General features: G+C 41.6%; 1 protein-coding gene across 4 annotated transcripts in view; it reads left to right on the plus strand.

The window, feature by feature from the left end:
* Positions 1-21,042, plus strand: part of LOC132825445 (E3 ubiquitin-protein ligase RNF38) — a 163,763-nt gene that overhangs the window by 121,167 nt on the left and 21,554 nt on the right. For all 4 annotated transcript variants that reach the window (XM_060840744.1, XM_060840726.1, XM_060840735.1 and 1 more), the window contains 3 exons: positions 13,309-13,476; positions 17,207-17,377; positions 17,874-18,035. In XM_060840744.1, coding sequence (XP_060696727.1) covers positions 13,309-13,476; positions 17,207-17,377; positions 17,874-18,035 — 501 coding nt within the window. The remainder of the gene's footprint in view (positions 1-13,308; positions 13,477-17,206; positions 17,378-17,873; positions 18,036-21,042) is intronic.

Raw genomic sequence — 21,042 nt, forward strand, 5'->3', positions numbered from 1 at the left:
CTTCTTGAACAGCTGCAGTCCACATGCTGTAGGTTGATCCCTTAGGAAAGGAATTCCAGGATTTTGATCTAGTGACCGTGAAGGAATGGTGATATATTTCCAAGTCAGGATGGTGAGTGGCTTGGAAGGGAATTTGCAGGTGGTGGTCTTCTCATGAATCTGCTGACCTTGTCCTTTTAGATAGAAGTGGTTATGGTTTGGGAGGTACTGTCTAAGGGTCTTCAGTGAATTTCTGCAGTGTATCTTGTAGATATTACACACTGCTGCTACCGAGTGTTGGTTTGGAAGGAGTGGATGTGGTGCCAGTCAAGTGGCTGATGGTCCTGAGCTTCTTGAGTGTTGTTGAAACTGCACCCATCCAGGAAAGTGAGGAATATTCCATCACATTCCTGATTTGTGCCTTGTAGATGGTGGACAAGCTTTGGGGAGTCAGGAGATGAATTACTCACCACAGTATTCCTAGTCTCTGACTTGTTGTAACCATTGTATTGATGTGGTGAGTTCAGTTAAATTTCTGGTCAATGGTAACCCCCAAGGATGTTCATAGTAGGGAAATTCAGTGATGGTGACAGCATTGAACTTAAGAGGCAGTGGTTAGATCATCTCTTATTGGAGATGATCATTGCCTGGTATTTGTGTGGTGTGAATTTTACTTGCCATGTGTCAGCCCAAGCCTGGATATTGTCTAGATCTTGTTGCATTTGAACATGGTCTGCTTCAGTATCTGATACCGCTGAGGCCAAACACCAGCCCGCGGACGCCTCCTCTTATCGCCCCCTTGACCACGACCCCACCTCCCACCACCAAACCATCATCTTCCAGACCATCCATGACCTCATCACCTCAGGGGATCTCCCATCCACCGCCTCCAACCTCATAGTCCCACAACCCCGCACCGCCCGTTTCTACCTCCTGCCCAAAATCCACAAACCTGCCTGCCCCTGCCGACCCATTGTCTCAGCCTGCTCCTGCCCCACCGAACTCATCTCCCAATACCTCGACACGGTCCTGTCCCCTTTAGTCCAAGAACTCCCCACCTACGTTCGGGACACCACCCACGCCCTTCACCTCCTCCAGGATTTTCGCTTCCCCGGTCCCCAACGCCTTATTTTCACTATGGACATCCAGTCCCTGTACACCTCCATCCCCCATCACGAAGGACTCAAAGCCCTCCGCTTCTTCCTTTCCCGCCGCACCAACCAGTACCCTTCCAATGACACCCTCCTTCGACTGACTGAACTGGTCCTCACCCTGAATAACTTCTCTTTTCAATCCTCCCACTTCCTCCAAACTAAAGGAGTTGCCATGGGCACCCGCATAGGCCCCAGTTATGCCTGCCTCTTCGTAGGATATGTGGAACAGTCCATCTTCCGCAACTACACTGGCACCACCCCCCACCTTTTCCTCCGCTACATCGATGACTGTATCGGCGCTGCCTCGTGCTCCCACGAGGAGGTTGAACAGTTCATCATCAACTTTACTAACACCTTCCATCCCGACCTTAAATTCACCTGGACTGTCTCAGACTCCTCCCTCCCCTTCCTAGACCTTTCCATCTCTATCTCGGGCGACCGACTCAACACAGACATCTACTATAAACCGACTGACTCCCACAGCTACCTGGACTACACCTCCTCCCACCCTGCCCCCTGCAAAAACTCCATCCCATATTCCCAATTCCTTCGTCTCCGCCGCATCTGCTCCCAGGAGGACCAGTTCCAACACCGCACAGCCCAGATGGCCTCCTTCTTCAAGGACCGCAGATTCCCCCCAGACGTGATCAACGATGCCCTCCACCGCATCTCCTCCACTTCCCGCTCCTCCGCCCTTGAGCCCCGCTCCTCCAACCGCCACCAAGACAGAACCCCACTGGTTCTCACCTACCACCCCACCAACCTCCGCATACAATGTATCATCCGCCGTCATTTCCGCCACCTCCAAACGGACCCCACCACCAAGGATATCTTTCCCTCCCCTCCCCTATCAGCGTTCCGCAAGGACCACTCCCTTCGTGACTCCCTCGTCAGATCCATACCCCCCACCAACCCAACCTCCACCCCCGGCACCTTCCCCTGCAACCGCAGGAAATGTAAAACTTGCGCCCACACCTCCACACTCACTTCCCTCCAAGGCCCCAAGGGATCCTTCCATATCCGCCACAAGTTCACCTGTACCTCCACACATATCATCTATTGCATCCGCTGCACCCGATGTGGCCTCCTCTATATTGGGGAGACAGGCCGCTTACTTGCGGAACGCTTCAGAGAACACCTCTGGGCCGCCCGGACCAACCAACCCAACCACCCCGTGGCTCAACACTTTAACTCTCCCTCCCACTCCACCGAGGACATGCAGGTCCTCGGACTCCTCCACCGGCAGAACATAACAACACGACGGCTGGAGGAGGAGCGCCTCATCTTCCGCCTGGGAACCCTCCAACCACAAGGTATGAATTCAGATTTCTCCAGTTTTCTCATTTCCCCTCCCCCCACCTTGTCTCAGTCGGTTCCCTCAACTCAGCACCGCCCTCCTAACCTGCAATCCTCTTCCTGACCTCTCCGCCCCCACCCCACTCCGGCCTATCACCCTCACCTTGACCTCCTTCCACCTATCCCACCTCCATCGCCCCTCCCCCAAGTCCCTCCTCCCTACCTTTTATCTCAGCCTGCTTGGCTACTCTCTCTCATTCCTGATGAAGGGCTTATGCTCGAAACGTTGAATTCCCTATTCCTGAGATGCTGCCTAACCTGCTGTGCTTTAACCAGCAACACATTTTCAGCTCAGTATCTGAGAAGTCTTGAATGGTGATAAACATTGTGCAATCAATTCCCACTTCTGTTCTTATGATGGAGAGAAGGTCATTGATGAAGCAGCTGAACATAGTTGAGTCTAGGGTACTACCCTGAGGAACTCCTGCAGAGATGTCCTTGAGCTGAGATGACTGATCTCAGGCAACTGCAACTATCTTCCTAAGTGTCAGGTATGACTCTAACCAATGGAGAGTTTTCCCCTGATGCCCATGGATTCTAGTTTGCTTCTTAATGCCACTTTTGTTTGAATGTGGCCTCGATATAAAAGGCTGTCACTTTCGCCTCACTTCTGGAGTTCAGCTCATTTGTTCATGTTTGAGCCAGAGCTATAATGTGGTCCTGTCAGAACCCAACTGGGTGTCAGTGAGCAGGTTATTGCTGAGCATCTACTGCTGGATGACACTTGCATTACTTTACTGATGATTGAGAGTTGACTGATGGGGTGATAATTGGCTGGGTTGGATTTATCCTGTTTTTGTGTGCGGGACATAACTGACAATTTTCCACATTGTTAAATAATTGGACTGGAACGGCTTTGTTAGATTAGACTTACAGTGTGGAAACAGGCCCTTCGGCCCAACAAGTCCACACCGACCCGCCGAAGCGCAACCCACCTATACCCCTACATTTACCCCTTACCTAACACTACGGGCAATTTAGCATGGCCAATTCACCTGACCCGCACATCTTTGGACTGTGGGAGGAAACCGGAGCACCCGGAGGAAACCCACGCAGACACGGGGAGAACATGCAAACTCCACACAGTCAGTCGCCTGAGGCGGGAATTGAACCCAGGTCTCTGGCGCTGTGAGGCAGCAGTGCTAACCACTGTGTTAGGGGAGCGACAAGTTCTGGAGCACAGGTCTTTGCAGGAATGTTGTCAGAGCCCATAGCCTTTGCAGTAGCCAGTGCCTCTGACCATTTCTTGATATCATGTGAAGTGAATTGAATTGACTGAAGACTGGTATCTGTAATGCTGAGGACCACTGAAGGAGGTTGAGATGGATCATCTACTCAACACTTCTGGCTAAAGATTGCTGCGAATGTTTCAGCCGTATCTTTTGCACTGATCTGTTGGGCTCTCGCATCATTTAAGGATGGGCATATTTGTGGAGCTGTTTCCTCCACTTGTTTAATTGTCCACTACTGTCCAGGACTACATGTCTTATATCTGCTCCGTTGCTTGTGGGATCACTTAGCTCTATCATTTGCTGCTTATGTTGTTTGACGTGCAAGTAGTCTAGTTTGGTAGCTTGAGGTATGTCTGGTGCTGCTTCTGGCATGCCCTCCTAGAGTCTCTACTGAATGAGAATTGTTCCTCTGGCTTGATGTTTGTGGGTTGAGTGGGGAATATACTGGGAAATGAGGTTGTAGATTGTGCTGGAGTACAGTTCTGCTGTTGATGGTCCATAGCTGCATAGTCTTGAATTGCTAGATCTGTTTGAAGTCTGTCCTGTTTAGCACAGTGATAGTGCCATGCATGATGATGGAGGGTATTCTCAGTGTGAAGGTGGGACCTCAGCTCCACAAGAACAATGTGGTGGTCACTGTTACTGATGCTGTGATGGACAGATGCATCAGTAGCCAGCAGATTGGTAAGGATGAGATTAAACATGTTTTTCCTTTTTGTTGGTTCCCTCACCACCTGCTATAGACCCAGTCCAGTAGTTACGTCCTTTAGGATCCAAACAGTTCTATTGGTAGTGCTGTTGCCAAGTCATTCTTGATGGTGGACATTGAAATCCCCCACCCAGAGTGCATTTTGCCATCCTTCATGCTTCCTCCAAGTGTTGCTCAACATAGAGGAGCACTGATTCATCAGCCGAGGGAAGATAGTATGCGGTAATCAGCAGGAGGTTTCCTTGCCCCATGTTTAACCTAAAATTATAAGACTTCATGGGATTCAGAGTCAATGTTGAGGACTATATACCACTCTGCCATTACTCCTGGTGCATCTGTCCTGCTGGTGGGTCAGGATGCATTCAGGGATGGTAATGGTCATGTTTGAAGCATGGTCTGTTAGGTATGTTGCTTGACTGGTCTTTGATACAGCTCTCCCAATCTTGATGACAGGTGGTCATTACTGTTTCATTTCTTTGCTAAGGCTTCAATACGACTAATATAACTGGCCATTTCAGAAGGCAGTTAAGAGTCAACAAAATTGCTGTGGGTTTGGAGTCACATGTGAGTTGGACCAGATGAAGATGGCAAATCTCCTTCCATGAAGGACATCAATGAGCCACAAGGGTTTTTCGAACAATTGACAATGGTTTTGTCATCTTGGTCAAGTCTTAATTCCAACTTTTTTAAAAATTGAATTTAAATTCCACCATCCACCGTAGCAGGATTTTAACCCAGATCCCCAGAGCATTTGCCGAGTTTCTGGTTTAATAGACTAATAATATTACCACTAGGACATTGCCTTCGCTTGATTATAAATCATTGAAGATCAGCACTGATTCCTGTGACTCCACATTAGATAAATATTGCCAAGCAAAAATTGTCTATTTATGCTATTCTTTGTATTTGTTAGCTAACCAAACACCACATTGAAGTAGATAGAGACTCAACATCTTCCAGTTTGGACATGCCTGATCTGAGGTGAATGGTGGCTGACCAATGGAACAAGGTCACCAATTGTTGGAGACAGTACATAGTGACAGTTCTCTAAGCTAGTCAAAGTTGGGTTATCATTTGTAACTGCTAGCTCCAAGGTAGAGGTAATGCTCTTCAGTGAAACTAGAATGTCTTCACTGAGGCACAAGCCTGGGCAGGTGGAATGCAGATCCTAATCTGTTTAAAAGTGAAAATCCCCCACTTGACTTGGTTGATTACAAAGAAAGACACAGCACTAAGTTTGGCACTGAGTAGTTCAAGGAGTTGCTGGAAAGATGACATATTTAGGCTTCATTCCATTTTTTGCTTCTACTCACTCGTCTTTTTCTGTAAGTTTACTCCCAGAACATTAATCTCTTCTAAGGCATTCACTAGGTTCTCCCACCTGTCAGTAAGCCTGCACACTACGTGTCTGATGGCAAAACCTCCTCTTGAGTTCCTCTGATGCTTCAAAGGACCAAATATCCACGTGTCACCACAAGGTAGCACAGCTGAGGACTTGCTGATGGAGAAACTATACAGTCTGAGGGAGAATGAATATTTGGCTTTTTCACAAAGCAGCTAGTCAGTAATGTGAGCTAAAAATGAAAAGCCAACTTGCATAAAAAGCACACAACATTCTTACTATCTTCACCCACAGATTACATGTACCACATTAACCAGTTGGATACAACAGATAACTGAAGGGTGTTCAACATTTCCCAAAAGTAATAAATTAGTAGTGTATCCTTTTTATTTAAAGGGTTGTTAATTTTAATCATTCTTTTGGGAAAGACTTTCATCATATCTGGTCGGCATGGACGGGTTGGACCGAAGGGTCTGTTTCCATACAGTACATCTCTATAACTCTATTAGGATAAAACTAGTTCTTTCATGGCTGAAAATGTGTTGCTGGAAAAGCGCAGCAGGTCAGGCAGCATCCAAGGAATAGGAAATTCGACGTTTCGGGCATAAGCCCTTCTTCAGGAATGACCTACTAGTCACACCCACAGTTTTTTTTAAGCAAATGTTTATAAATTTAATCAGTCTATACAAATAGCAATGACAAAATGCTAAAGTATAAGGAGAATGCATGTGTTTCAAGGTCTTCTTCGAGATACATTTGCATTTATTTTAAAAAGACACACAAAGAGTCCATAATCTTCTAAAGATGCAGAAAATGTAACCAAAAGGATGAAGACTACCCCACACATTTCAGCCATTGTTAGTTTCCATCAGCTGGCAGTGGTGCTCAACGTTATCCCTCCAATGCTGTTTCATTCTGATTCCCCTATCTATAAGACCATAAGATGTAGGAGTAGAAGTAAGCCATTTGACCCATCAAATCTGCTCCACTGTTCAGTGAGATCATGCCTAATCTGATAATCCTGAACACCACTTACCTGTATTTTCCCTATAATCTTTGATTCACAATCTTATTACAAATGTCTATCTCAGCCTCATTGTCTCTCTGCAGTGGAAAATTTCACAGAATCACTATCCTCTGACAAAAAATAATCTCTTCGCTGTTTTAAATCGGCAACCCTTAATCTGAGATTATGCTCTCTGGAGCTATACTGTGTCCCACAAGGAGAACCAACCTCTCCATATCTACCCTGTCAAAAGCCCAAGAATCTTGTATGTTTCAATAAGGTCTCTCCTCATTCTTTTAAACTCCAATGAATACATGCTCAAACTACTTCACCTCTCCTCGTACAAAAGTCCTGAATACCCAGGATTAAGCTAGTGAACCTTCTTTGGACTGCTTGCAATGCCAGCACACTTTTCCTGAGATATGGAGACCAAAACTGTTCACCACATTCTAGGTTTGGTCCAACCATCATCTTTTATGGTTTCAGCAAGACTTCAATGTTTAGCCAGACTTAAAAGTCAGCATTCCACATGGCTTCCATATTACTTGCTGAACTTGAATGCTAGATATATGTAATTTATGCTTCAGCACTCCCAGATCACACTGTGCTGTAGCTTTCTGCAGTCCTTCTCCATTTAAATAACATTCAGTTCCTCTATTCTCCCTGCCAAAGTGCACAACCTGACATTATATATCATCTGCCAAGTGTTTGCCTACCACTTAATCAATCTATCTCCTTCTGTGCACTGTTTGTGTCATCCTGATACAGTCATTCATTAATGTAGAGTTCCAATAGATTGGAAAGTCATAATGTGACATCCATGTAAAAGAAGGGAAGGAGATAGAAGACCATAAGATGTAGGCATAGAAATAGTCTATTCACCCTTGTGAGTCTGCTCTGGCATTCGATAAGATCACGACTGATCTGATGATTCTCAACACGACTTTCCTGCCTTTCCTCCATGATCTTTTGATTGCTTTATAGATTAAAAATGTGTTTTTCTCAGCCTTGAATGTACATAACATTCGAGCATCAACAGTCCTCCATGGTAAAGATTCATTATCCTCTGAGCAAAGTTCCCCCCTCTCAGTCTTAAATGTGCGATCCCATATTCCGAGTCTTAAACACTCCCACAAGTGGAACTGCCTTTTCCACATCAAACCTGTCAGGTCCTCTAAGAATCCTGTAAGTTTCACTAAGGTTGCCTCTCATTTTAAATCACAGTGAGTTCATGGCCAGCCCACTTTACCTATTCTTCATATGATGATGCCTCCCAAGGTGATATCAGCCTAGAGATCCTTCTCTGAATTGTATCCATTCTTGTTCATAGAATGGCAACCGTCGCCTGATTGGTGCTTTGTATCATTTTAGCAAGAAATCCCTATTTTTCTGCTGCATTCTCTTTGGAATAGAGGATAATGTTCTATTTGTCTTTCCTATAACCCGCTGAATTTGGATGCAAATGGTTTGTGATTCCTGAATGAGAACTTATAAATCCTTCTGCAATCTTTCTTCTTTTAGATAACATTAAACTCCAGATGCATGACCCCACTTTTTCCCTCTAAATGTTTTATCTGTCAAGATTTTGTCATCTCACTTGACCTGTCTATATCCCTCTGCAAATATTTGTTGTCATCACTGTTGCCATCCCATTTATTTTTGTTGTCCAAAATTTGGCTATAGCACATTCACTTATCTCATCCGAGTCATCAATATATATTGTAAATAATTGTGGTTCCCCCTTATCCCATCTTGCTATCTTCTGTTCGTTGGCCATTTCTCTATCCCTGCCTTTATGCAAATTCCAGCACCATGGGTTCTTTTCAGTAGTCGAAAGTCTGATACCTTACCAAACACCTTATGAAAATCCAGACATATTACTTTCACTACTTCCCCTCTATCTATCCAACTTGTTACCTCCTCTGGGTTTTCATAAGTCATCCAGCAAGGTGCTATATTGCACAAGAGCTCACAGTATTGGGGGTAATGCATTAGCATGGATTGTGGATTGTCTGACACACATACGGCAGCGAGAATGGATAAGTAGTTTGTTCACAGATTGGAAATACTTAACTAACTAGTAGGCCATTGCAAGGATCAGTCCTCTGACCTCACTTATTTATTTTTTTATATTATTGATGTGGAGGAGGGGACTGAGTGTAATGTATCCAAAGATGCTGATATTACAAAACTAAATGTGAGGACATGTCGTGACAAGGATGCAAGGAATCTGCAAGGGGATTGAAATAGGTTTTTACCCATTCAGTGAACCTAGCAGATTGGAGTTTAATGTAAGAAAGTATGAGGTCATGCATTTGGTAGGAAGAATCAAAAAGCAGACAATTAGTTACATAGAGAAAAACTTCAAAAACATGCAGTACAGAGGGATCTGAGTGTTCTTGTGCATGAAACAAGTCTTGTAACAACTGTACAAGGTGATGGTGAAGCTGTACCTGGAGTACTGTGCTCAGTTTCAGTCCCTGTATTTAAGAAAAGGTACACAAGCATTGAAGGCCGTTCAAAAGAACTTCTCTGAGCTAATTCCAACAATGAAGGAGTTGACATACCAAGAATGGCTGAACAGGTGCAGCCAAATGCTAGGTGATCCTATTGAAACATATGAGATTCTGAGGGGACATGGCAGGGCAGATACTGAGAAATTCTATCCCCTGGTGAGCAAATCTCAAGGAGCACTCATAGTGACAGAATAAGGGACTTTAATTTAAAACTAAGATTCAATGTAATTTCTTCTAAAGCTTAGTTAATCTCTGAACATAGTCATATAGCACAGAAACAGCCCCTTCGGTCCAATCAATTCATGCCCAACATAATCCCAAAATAAACTAGTTCCACCTGCCTGCTCCTGTCCCTTATCCCTCTAAACCTTTCCTATTCATGTACTTTTCTAAATGTCTTTTAAACATTGTAATTGTACCACATCCACCACTTCCTCAGGAAGTTCAATCCAAATGCGAACCTGTGCATAAAATAATTTGCCCCTCATCCTTTTTAAAATCTCTGTCCTGTCACCTTAAAAATGTGCACTTAGTCTAGAAATCCCCCATCCTAGGGAAAAGACTACTACCATTAACTCGATCTCTCCCCATTATTATTTTACAAACCTCTATCAGGTCACCTTTCAACCGCCTATGCTCCAGTGAAAAACATCCCAGGCTGAATAGCCTTTCTTTATAACTCAAACCTTACACATCCAGCAACATCGTGGTATATCTTTTCTGAACCTTCTCTCGCTTAATAATATCTTTCCTATAACTGAGCGACCAGAACTGGACATAGTATTCCAGAAAAGGCCTTAGCAATGTCCTGTACAGCCTCAACGTGACTTCTCAACTCCTATACTCAAAGGACTGGGTAATGAGACAAGCATGCCAAACGCCTTTTTAACCACCCTGTCTATATGTGACACAAACTTCGGTTGACAGATTTTTCAAATATCAGGAAGTTGAAGGCAATAAGGTCCTGGAATAAAAGTAGAGTTGAGGCCTGACTAGATCAGCCATGGCCTTATGGGATGGTGGGGGAAGCTTGAGAGTCTGAATGGACTAGTACAGCTCTTATGTCTTATGTTCTTCTGAACACTAATATGTTTGGGCTAAATTTGGAGATTAGATGCTCATTGAGCATACAGTATCATCTTGCAATTTTTTTGAAATCTTCGATTCTTTCCACTTCAATTTTTTGGCGTATTTTGTTCTTATCAAGGTAAGGAATGTTAGCAGTAGGACGTCAAGCATCCAGTATTTCCTGCAGTTATTATCAAACAATTCTAGATCAGGGAAACAGTGAACATAGTGCAACATGTCTTAGACTGCTGCAACAGTTATTTTGAACTTCAGCATCAGAAAACTGTTTCTACTCCCTGTGATCTATTCTGATGATGGACTGATTTGAGCTACTCTTAACTCATGTTATTTAATTTGATATCCATTGGTCAGTTTAAAACTCTCATCTGAATGTCACAGGAAATTTCTGAATTAGATTATTCAGCATCTCGGAGAAATAAACCAAAGCTTACTGCATAAGTTTTTAACCAGCCATGTTAAACAACCAGATACAATACATTGGGTAAAAGTATCCAGATAGCTCTACTGTAAAGTCACAGTGTTATGTATTTGCAGTGATAAACTCCTAAATTTGGTTTTGTGATTCTTCAAAAGTGGCGATTCTCAAAATATTAGGACAGTTTCATCTATGGCTATCAAGAGGATTATACGGATTCATGGTTTCGGAGAAGGCAAAAGTAAAGGGAGGAAAAAGCATTGCATTATCTTTTGGTGTTTTCAGCCTTGCATACAGAGATAACTGTTTTGGAAGTGAACTTTTCATTTGGAGTAATCATTTGGAAGTGCGAATCTTGAATATTGCTTAAAATAAAGGCACGTTTTGTCAAAGCTTTTCATGCATTACCAGGGCAAGCATACTCAATTCAAAAAGGCAACCAAAATTTATACTGCTAGTCCGATAATATTTACATTGTCAGTCAAGGTGTTACATTTGGCATGTACTGAAAGCTTCATATTTTATTATACAGAGCCTTGTTCTTTGCGAACTGAACGAAAATATTCATGAGCTGTGCATAGGTGACAGCCATTCACTGGTGCATTTCTTACCACATTGTCACGAATAAGAGTCAACTGCTTGGTTTAAAGTTTATACAAAGCCTGTAAATTAACATTCAATCATCATTAATGGGTGCAAAACTGCAGATCTTCCGGTTTCTGTACTCATTTGTTTATCTAATTGGCAGATAGGAGAAAATGAGGACTGCACATCAGAGCTGAAAATGTGTTGCTGGAAAAGCGCAGCAGGTCAGGTAGCATCCAAGGAGCAGGAGAATCGACGTTTCGGGCATGAGCCCTTCTTCAGGAATGGATCCTTGGTGGAGTGCATCAACAGTGAACCCCGTAGCATCACAAGTTGTCTAGCTACCTTCCTGAAGAAGGGCTCATGCCTGAAACATCGATTCTCCTGCTCCTTGGATGCTGCCTGACCTCCTGCGCTTTTCCAGCAACACATTTTCAGCTAATTGGCAGATATCCAAAGATTGCAACTTCAGAGATCCTCCTTTGCTAGTTTTCTACTCCATGCCTTTAAGTCTGATTGCAGTACTACATATACTTTGCTAGTACTATGTGGGCCATGATCTATGACTGTTTGCCCTACCCCAGAGGATACCCTGTAACATTATGTGACATCTTTGATTTTAGTGTCAGGGCAACAACATACTGCCTTCGAATTGCATCAAGGTCACACTTATCTGTTCCTTGATTAAAGAATCCCCTATCAGGACTGGCCTTGCACTCTCCTTTCTCACTTCTTTATAGCTAGACAACTTGTGATGCCACAGGATTCACTGTTGATGCACTCCTCCAAGGATCCATCGACCATACCAATATCCAGAAAAGAAAAGTGGTTAATGAGCGTATCTCTGGGATCCCTGTTTCTGTCAGCAATCTCCTATCTGCTAGCTTGCCCCCAACATGTGATGAGACCAGCTCCTAAGCATGATATCAGAATAGTTCTCTGCTCTTAGATGCTGGGGCTCAAGTTTGTGTAGTCAGTCATACACTTGGGCTCATTTTAGTCGTGAGAAGTGTCTATGGCTCCCACATTGGATATTCTGCATGGCTAAGCTGCATTGCCATACTTAAAGATTTTACTTTGAAATTACTTAATACTACAAGAGTAATGATAAATTAAGTATAAACTGAAGATTAATAGAACATAGAAATTCCTCACCCTTCCTTATAAATCAGCCCCTCTCTGTGCCTATAACTTCTGACCTTCCCTGTACTGGTTTAGAAATATTGATTTTCAAAATTTCTAGATCATCACCACCTTCTTGAGGGGAACTAGGGATTGGCAGTAAAAGCTGGCCAAGCCAGCAAAGCACACATTCACTTGAATGAACAAAACAAGTGGCTAATTGTTTGAGAGATCATACATGTGGTCAACCACTGTGCAACTTCTCTGCTGTGAAATGCAATATTATGGAAAAGTTTTCTGGTGCTTCTACTCAGAAATTTGCTTAGGATATATTACTCCTCTCCTGACTCAGTATGCATAGTAACATGGAAAGTGACAGCTGAAGATGGTTTTCTTATACTGTCTAAATCATGAAACTATACCATCTTGAACAAGAACCCTCTCAGCACACAGCTGCTCAAACATTCCTAAATGGTTTCTCAAGACTTTACTCCTCGTTACCCCTTTGTCTCAGATTTTTGTTGCATTTAGTTTGCTCACAATTAACTGCATTGCCAGTTTTTTGTTAAATTTTTATTTGAGCCAATATGAACTAGAGGGCATAGGTTTAGGATGCGAGGGAAAGATATAAAAGAGACCTAAAGGGCAACTTTTTCACGTAGAGGGTGGTGTGTGTGGAATGGTCTGCCAGAGGAAGTGGTGGAGGCTAGTACAATTGCAGCATTTAAAAGGCATGTGAACGCTAACCATTTTTGTTTCAGTCTCTGAATGCTAACTATTTCTGTGTTTGTGTTACTGTGCAGATTCACCAGGGTGCAGTTCCTGTCTCATACACTGTTACTACTGTAGCACCACATGGAATCCCACTTTGCACAGGACAACACATCCCAGCATGTAACACGCAACAAGTTCCAGGGTGCTCAGTTGTATTTAGTGGGCAACATTATCCTGTGTGCAGCGTACCACCTCCGGTCAGTGCTAAGATTGTTATTCTATTATTAACGATGGTTGAATGAAATAAGGAGGTTCTGTATATTTTCACAGATATTCTTAATCATTGGTTTATAATGCCAAGCTCTAACATTTTGAATTATGGTAGAACTATGGATTTTGATATAACATAGTACCCTATTTGTGCTTTGCACCAGTTATTCAGTAGGTTAGAACTTTGTATGCAATCTAAATCCATGGTCCTAGGATGTAAATGTAAAGGTTAGAAACCAATTGTAGTGGAAAAGGGTGAAGCAGGATTATAAAGATAACGAAAAATAGTTAAATGGAATTTTTTTTAAAAATGTGATCAGGAAAGCTAAGAAGGACTGAGAGGGAACATGTTCAAAAACATCATAAAACCAGTGAAGCACATCTGAACAGTGTCAAGTGCTTGACTGCCCTATTAATGCTGGAAGTTAAGAGATTGCAAAGAAAGTGAGTTAGGACCGACAGACAGAATAGAATTGTCTATTTGTAGATGATTAAAATACAATATTTTGTATAAGCCTTTACTAAAGTGAAAGATTTTAAGAGGAGATTGAAAAAAGATCAACATTCTTTTTTGGATGAAAGGAAAATATTTAATAAACTGATTAAAGATAGACAAAGTAGCAAGATCCAGCAGGTTGTGCTTGAAGAAAGATAAAGGAAGAAATTTGCAAAGTCTAGAAATTATGCTTCATAGCTCTCCTTTAGTTCATGGAAATTGGAAATGGGCATTGTAGTACCTTAAAAGTATTTAAAAACCAGTCAAGTTATTGTGGTTCTGCTCGCCGAGCTGGAAGTTTTTGCTGCAAACGTTTCGTTCCCTGGCTAGGGAACATCATCAGTGCGGTGGGAGCCTCGTGTGAAGCGCTGCTTTGATGTTTCTTCCGGTATTTATACTGGTTTGTTCTTGCTGCTTCCGGGTGTCAGTTTCAGCTGCAGTGATTTGTATCTGGGGTCCAGGTCGATGTGTCTGTTGATGGATGTTCTTGCCGTTTCCGGGTGTCAGTTTCAGCTGTAGTGGTTTGTATATGGTGTCCAGGTCAATGTGTCTATTGATGGAGTTTGGGGATGAATGCCATGCTTCTAGGAATTCTCTGGCTGTTCTCTGTCTGGCTTGTCCTATGATAGTGGTGTTTTCCCAGTCAAATTCATGTTGCTGGTTGTCTGAGTGTATGGCTACTAGAGATAGCTGGTCGTGTCGTTTTGTGGCTAGCTGATGTTCGTGGATGCGGATTGTTAGCTGTCTTCCTGTTTGTCCTATATAGTGTTTTGTGCAGTCCTTGCATGGTATTTTGTAAACTACGTTAGTTTGGCTCATGCATGAGCCAAACTAACGTAGTTTACAAAATACCATGCAAGGACTGCACAAAACACTATATAGGACAAACAGGAAGACAGCTAACAATCCGCATCCACGAACATCAGCTAGCCACAAAACGACACGACCAGCTATCTCTAGTAGCCATACACTCAGACAACCAGCAACATGAATTTGACTGGGAAAACACCACTATCATAGGACAAGCCAGACAGAGAACAGCCAGAGAATTCCTAGAAGCATGGCATTCATCCCCAAACTCCATCAATAGACACATTGACCTGGACACCATATACAAACCACTACAGCTGAAACTGACACCCGGAAACGGCAAGAACATCCATCAACAGACACATCGACCTGGACCCCAGATACAAATCACTGCAGCTGAAACTGACACCCGGAAGCGGCAAGAACAAACCAGTATAAATACCGGAAGAAACATCAAAGCAGCGCTTCACACGAGGCTCCCACCGCACTGATGATGTTCCCTAGCCAGGGAACGAAACGTTTGCAGCAAAAACTTCCAGCTCGGCGAGCAGAACCACAACAACGGATACCCGAGCTACAAATCTTCAATCAGATTTAGTCAAGTTATAATCTGGAGCTAAGGATTAAATGACTGTATCCAAGTAAAGAAATAGTAATTAGAAACTGCTAGCACAAATTTTTAAAGAAGTTACATATCCTAGATTGCTTGAGATTGTCACAGAATGTTTTGGGAAATACATTTGGTGTACCTTATTTGACTATAGGAAAACTTTTGATAAGGTACCATCATCTGTGAGTATATTAGAGAACATTCAGGTCTAAGGAATTGTCGAGAGTTGAGCAAACTCGTTCAAATTGCTTTCAAAAAGTGGGAAACAGTGGAGCAAGGGAAGGTTTGCAGAGTGGCTGAAAGTGGGTTCATATGATTCAGTTCTGTGGCCATTTGGGCCTAGAAAGAATGGTGTTAACATTTTCAGAAAAGACCAAAATTTGAGGTGTAGCTACCTTTGTAGCAGATCAAAGAAATCTGCAATGGACTTGATAAGAGGGCAGAGTTGTTTGTTAAAAGTGACAAATGGGATTCAATGCAAGTAAATGTGAGATGATGCATTTTCAAAATAAAACTAACTGTACCCTGAATGGAAATAGTGTCGCCTCTCTGTGCCCGTGGGGATACATTCCAAGACCTACTGAGGAAGCCCAAAACCACAGATGAGTGCAAACCCATTCATTTAGATGGGAAATGTCCCTTCCCGGCAGCCTCCTGATTCCTGGTTCTGGAATATTCCCTTTTATATGTTCGGGCCGCGGTAACCAGACCTACGGATACGGGGGTCGCCCTGTAAGCTTTGTACGGTGGATGAACAAAGCAGTTTTAAGGTACAATTTCACAAGCCACTCAAAGCAGCAGCTGTGGTTGAAAAGGCCGGAAGTGGAAGCCAAGTTGTTTTCGTCAAGGGTAGAATTTAAAAGCCAAGAATTAATAATGAACCTATATACAAGAGACCTGTTAGAACCAGGATTCTCTACGGTTTTAACAAATATGAATTCAACGAAAGACTCTGAAAAGTTTTTTTTTCAGATTATTATATGGTAATTGTTAAAGATAATGAAACAATGAGATGAGATAGCATGCTCAGGCTGAAGGAACCATGAATGCAAGATTAATGTGAGCTAATTAGAATAATATACCCAAGGCATCTTTACAGGCATTCATAAGGAGTAGAATTCACTTGCAAGATTAATAGTTGAGGGGGAAACTATGTCAGCATTCAAGATAAGATTGATAAGTATCCGAGGAAGAGAATAAAGTAGAAAGGAATTTGCGACATATAAATGTGATTGGCACTATTTGCTCATTCGAAGGCTAAACATCGATATGAATGTTATTGGACCTATATTCAGGTATTTCTATCTAAGATTTGACATTTCTTAATGCTCCCAACTCATCAACTTTAAATCAGACAAAATGTACAAACAAAACTGGAATTTCTAAATTAAATTTAGAGTTTCTCCACATCGTGAAATGGGCCTTTTTTTTTATATTGAAATGATAGGTTCTGGATTTCACAGGTATGTTGGCTTAGCTGTTTACAGGATCAGGCACTGCCTACCACTATACGATTTGAGCTGTGCAAAATTAGCTTGGTAGAATTCCCAAACATAACTATTTGTTTATATTTTAACTCTGTTAACTATATTTTGTTTATGGTATGCTTTCCACCTGTAACCTGCTGAGATTAATTATTTTCCTTTTTCTCTGTCACAAGAGTGATGTGTTCAACTGAAAAGTTAAGTAGAAAGAATGAAACCTGGTTGGTTATTAATTTCATTTATTCCCGATACTGTAACATCTTTTCTAATACAGTGGTGATTTGAAATGTTTAATTTATCTTTTTTATCCCCTCCAGATGCTCCAGGCATGTTCTGTACAACATTTGCCAGTCTCATATGCTGCATTCCCTCCTCTTATCTCAAGTGATCCCTTTATATTGCACCCTCCACATCTGTCGCCCCACCATCACCCTCATGTGCCACCACCGGGCCAGTTTGTACCATTCCAAACACAACAGCCACGGTCGGTAAGTGGTATTGGACCATTTGTGGTATTGGACATGTTTTTGAAAGAGTGTACAATGCTTAATTTTTGAAAAAGCTCAGCTACTTAAACAAATTAGTATAAGTAGCATTGATTTAAACAGATTAGTTCGAGTATTGTTTTGGGATCAATCTTTTCATTGCAAGTGTCATGGAATGATCTAAAGTTGTATGTATGCAAGATGCTGTGTATGCAGCTTTTCAGCATATATTAGCCCCTCCACAATGCTTGTGCAAGGAGAATGAAGTGCTACATCTTGCAGAAGATATCATAACTTCATTGTTTCTCATTTCCATGTATAATCATGTAAGCTACCTTTGAATTATCAATGCCTGTTTTGTTTTTTGTTAATTGCCTATTTGGTTTGAAATATTAGAAAAAATTTACAATATTGAAAACTGTTTGAATACAACAGATAGAATGTCATACTAATGGATGAGTATAGAAACAATACTTAAGTTCGCCAAATCTTTTGTCAGCCTTTACAAAGGATAGAGAACGAGGTGGAGTTGCTGGGAGAACATCTTCCTGTCGGTGGTTTTACTTATCCTCCATCACCACACCCGCCTACCCTTCCTCCTTCTGCGCCACTCCAGTTCCTGCCACATGACCCTCTGCACCAAGAGCTGCCCTTTGGAGTAGTGAGTACTGAACTGCTTCTTTGCTTCATCCTCAGTTGGGAGTTTGAGCATTTATTGCAGGGTTAACTACTGTTGTTCCAACATGGAAAAAGCACAAACCATTTCATATTGTGTTCTAAGGTCTTTCGTTGTATCTCTCTTCAAACGCTGGTGCTCTGATATTTGTGATTCTAATAGCTGCAGTTTACAGTATTTATGAGATTTGAATGGATTCAGCGTTCATTGGAGTTGTAGATGGTTTTGAATGATTTTCCAAGATGAGTTATGGTCTTCGCACTTAATGCACTAAAACTCTCTAAACTAAGTAATTTTAAAAAAAAACATTTTTGATCTGAATAGTGCTTAAAGTGAATATGCATTATGCTAAATACAGTCTTGGGTTTCAAGGATGAATATTAGCTTATAGCTGTAAATGTTATAGCTAAATGTTTTATGCAAAATAATATATTTAGATTTTTAAAATATATTTGGCTTTAACTACGCAAGTTTCATGTGACATGAGTCTATTGATCCAAGTCCGTCTGTATTCAAAAATGGATTTAAACTTGCTTTGCTAAAGATGCCAGGTCTTACTGTTTTTAAGGCTTATATTGTACAACTGAGATTGCTAGAGACTGGTTCTAAAGACAAGTTTAATGACCTGAAGTTCTAGCCCTACCATTCTCTTTCCCAGCTGCTGCTCAATCTGATCAGTTTCTTGTTTGTATTTACAATCTGTTCATTGTGACTATACTTTATTCATGCATATCTAATATGTAAAAATGGCATAGTTTATCCTCTACTTTGGTTTTTATGAATAGTGGTGATCTTTAGTTATGCCCAAGGATCCCCTAATGTTTGTAAGAATTGTTCCTTTAAAAATTGATAGCTAGTTAATTAAATATGATATCGAGCTAAGTTGAAAATCATTCATCAAGCCCATCTGAGGCATTTGTAAGACATGATGCCATAAAATGTACAGTCATGGAAGTACACAAATTGTGATTGACTCTGATAACTAGTATCTGTTAAATTCATGAATATGATTACTTCACATTGAAGTAAAAATTATTTGAATCAATCAAATGTCTGTTTCAGTTACAGAACAAACAGGAAAATTGCAGTTGATAACAAGCAAGCACCACTAACAAACCAAATTAAATTATTATTTTCCAGTATCTGAAATCGATATCTGCAAGTATCACAAAAGAAAATTCTTGAAAAGATTTGATGTCTTGAAAAGTGCTGATGAATTGTGGGTTCCATAACAAACTCCGTGTAAGCAAAAATCTTGGAGTTGTAGATTTTAAACACTGTTGCAGGGAGCCAGATTTTATTATAACGGAGAGAGGTAACATAAGCAAATTCATTCACTTCAAATGCATTTCATTTTTATAGCATTTTATATAATTAAAACCATTAAATTAAAATAAATGAGTTAATGCTCTGTTTGGGAGAATGAGAGATTGTATCATAGAATTTTAGAATTCCTCCGGTGCAGATAGAGGTCATTCAGACCACTAAGTCTGCACCGACCATCTGAAGAGCATCCCACCCCATCGTCATAGCCCTCCATTTCCCATTGCTAATTCGATGAGCCTGCATATCCCTGGACACTGTGGAGCAATTTTTAGCATGATTAATCCACGTAACCTGCACATCTTGGGACTGGAAATGGAATTCAGGAATCAGGAAAGGGAGGAACATTTGTAGAAGATTTTGATGCTGTAGTGCTAATACAAGGGATAATACTTACCTGATTTTATGAACAACTGAATCAAAGAATGGATGGGAACAGATGGAAATAAATTATGTACTTGGATTTTAAAGTACTTAGTTTTATTATGAAAGATTTAAGAAAAATACGCTTTTTATTGTGAAAAAACAAAAATAAGAGTTAGGAATTTCCATCAAACGTACTAAATTCATCTAGTTTGATGAAACCTGTGTAAAGTATTGAGGATTTTTAAAATCAAATTACATTCAAACAACACAAAGTGAGCTGCCACAGGGGAGCTCCCCACAAAGGGAGTAGAAACATCTTCTCAGCATTCACACTGTCAAGGCCTCCCCTGAATCTTGTATATTTCAACAAGTTGACACCAAAGTTGGAGGTGTAGTGGACAGCAAAGAAGGTTACCTCAGATTACAATGGGATCTTGATCAGATGGGCCAATGGGCAGAGGAGTGGCAAATGTGAGGTGCTGCATTTTAGGAAAGTAAATCTAGCAGGACCTATACACTTAATAGTAAGGTCCTAGGGAGTGTTGCTGAACAAAGAGACCTTGGAATGCAGGTTCACAGCTCCTTGAAGGTAGAGTCGCAGGTAGGAAGAATAGTGAAGCAAGCACTTGGTATGCTTTCCTTTATTTACTATACTCAATACTATTGAGTATAGGTGTTGGAAGGCCGTGTTGCAACTGTACAAGACATTGCTTAGGCCACTTTTGGAATATTGCATGTAATTTTCATCTCCTTCCTATTGGAAGGATGTTGTGAAACTTGAAAGGGTTCAGAAAAGACTTATAAGGATGTTGCCAGGCTTGGAGGATTTGAGTTAGAGGGACAGGCTGAATAGGCTGGGGCTGTTTTCCCTGGAGCGTCGGAGACTGAGGGGTGACCTTATAGAGGTTTACAAAATTAGGAGGGGCATGGATAGTCTTTCCCCTGGGGTTGGGGAGTCCAGAACTAAAAGGTATAGGTTAAGGGTGAGAGCTGCCAGAGGAAGTGGTGGAGGCTGGTACAATTACAACATTTAAAAGGCATCTGGATGGGTATATGAATACAAAAGGTTTAAAGGAATAATACCAAGTGCTAGCAAATGGGACTAGGTTGGTTTGGGATATCTGGTCGACATGGACGAATTGGACTGAAGGGTCTGTTTCCTTACTGTACAGCTCTGTGAATCTAAGATCGTCCCTCAATCTTCTAACTCGAATGAATGAAGACCAAACCTGTTTAGCTGTTCTTGATAAGTTGGACTCATCACGCCAGAAATCAGCCAAGTGACTACTGTCTTTTAGAATTG

Source organism: Hemiscyllium ocellatum, chromosome 2 (assembly GCF_020745735.1).
Source record: "Hemiscyllium ocellatum isolate sHemOce1 chromosome 2, sHemOce1.pat.X.cur, whole genome shotgun sequence".
NCBI lineage: Eukaryota > Metazoa > Chordata > Chondrichthyes > Orectolobiformes > Hemiscylliidae > Hemiscyllium > Hemiscyllium ocellatum.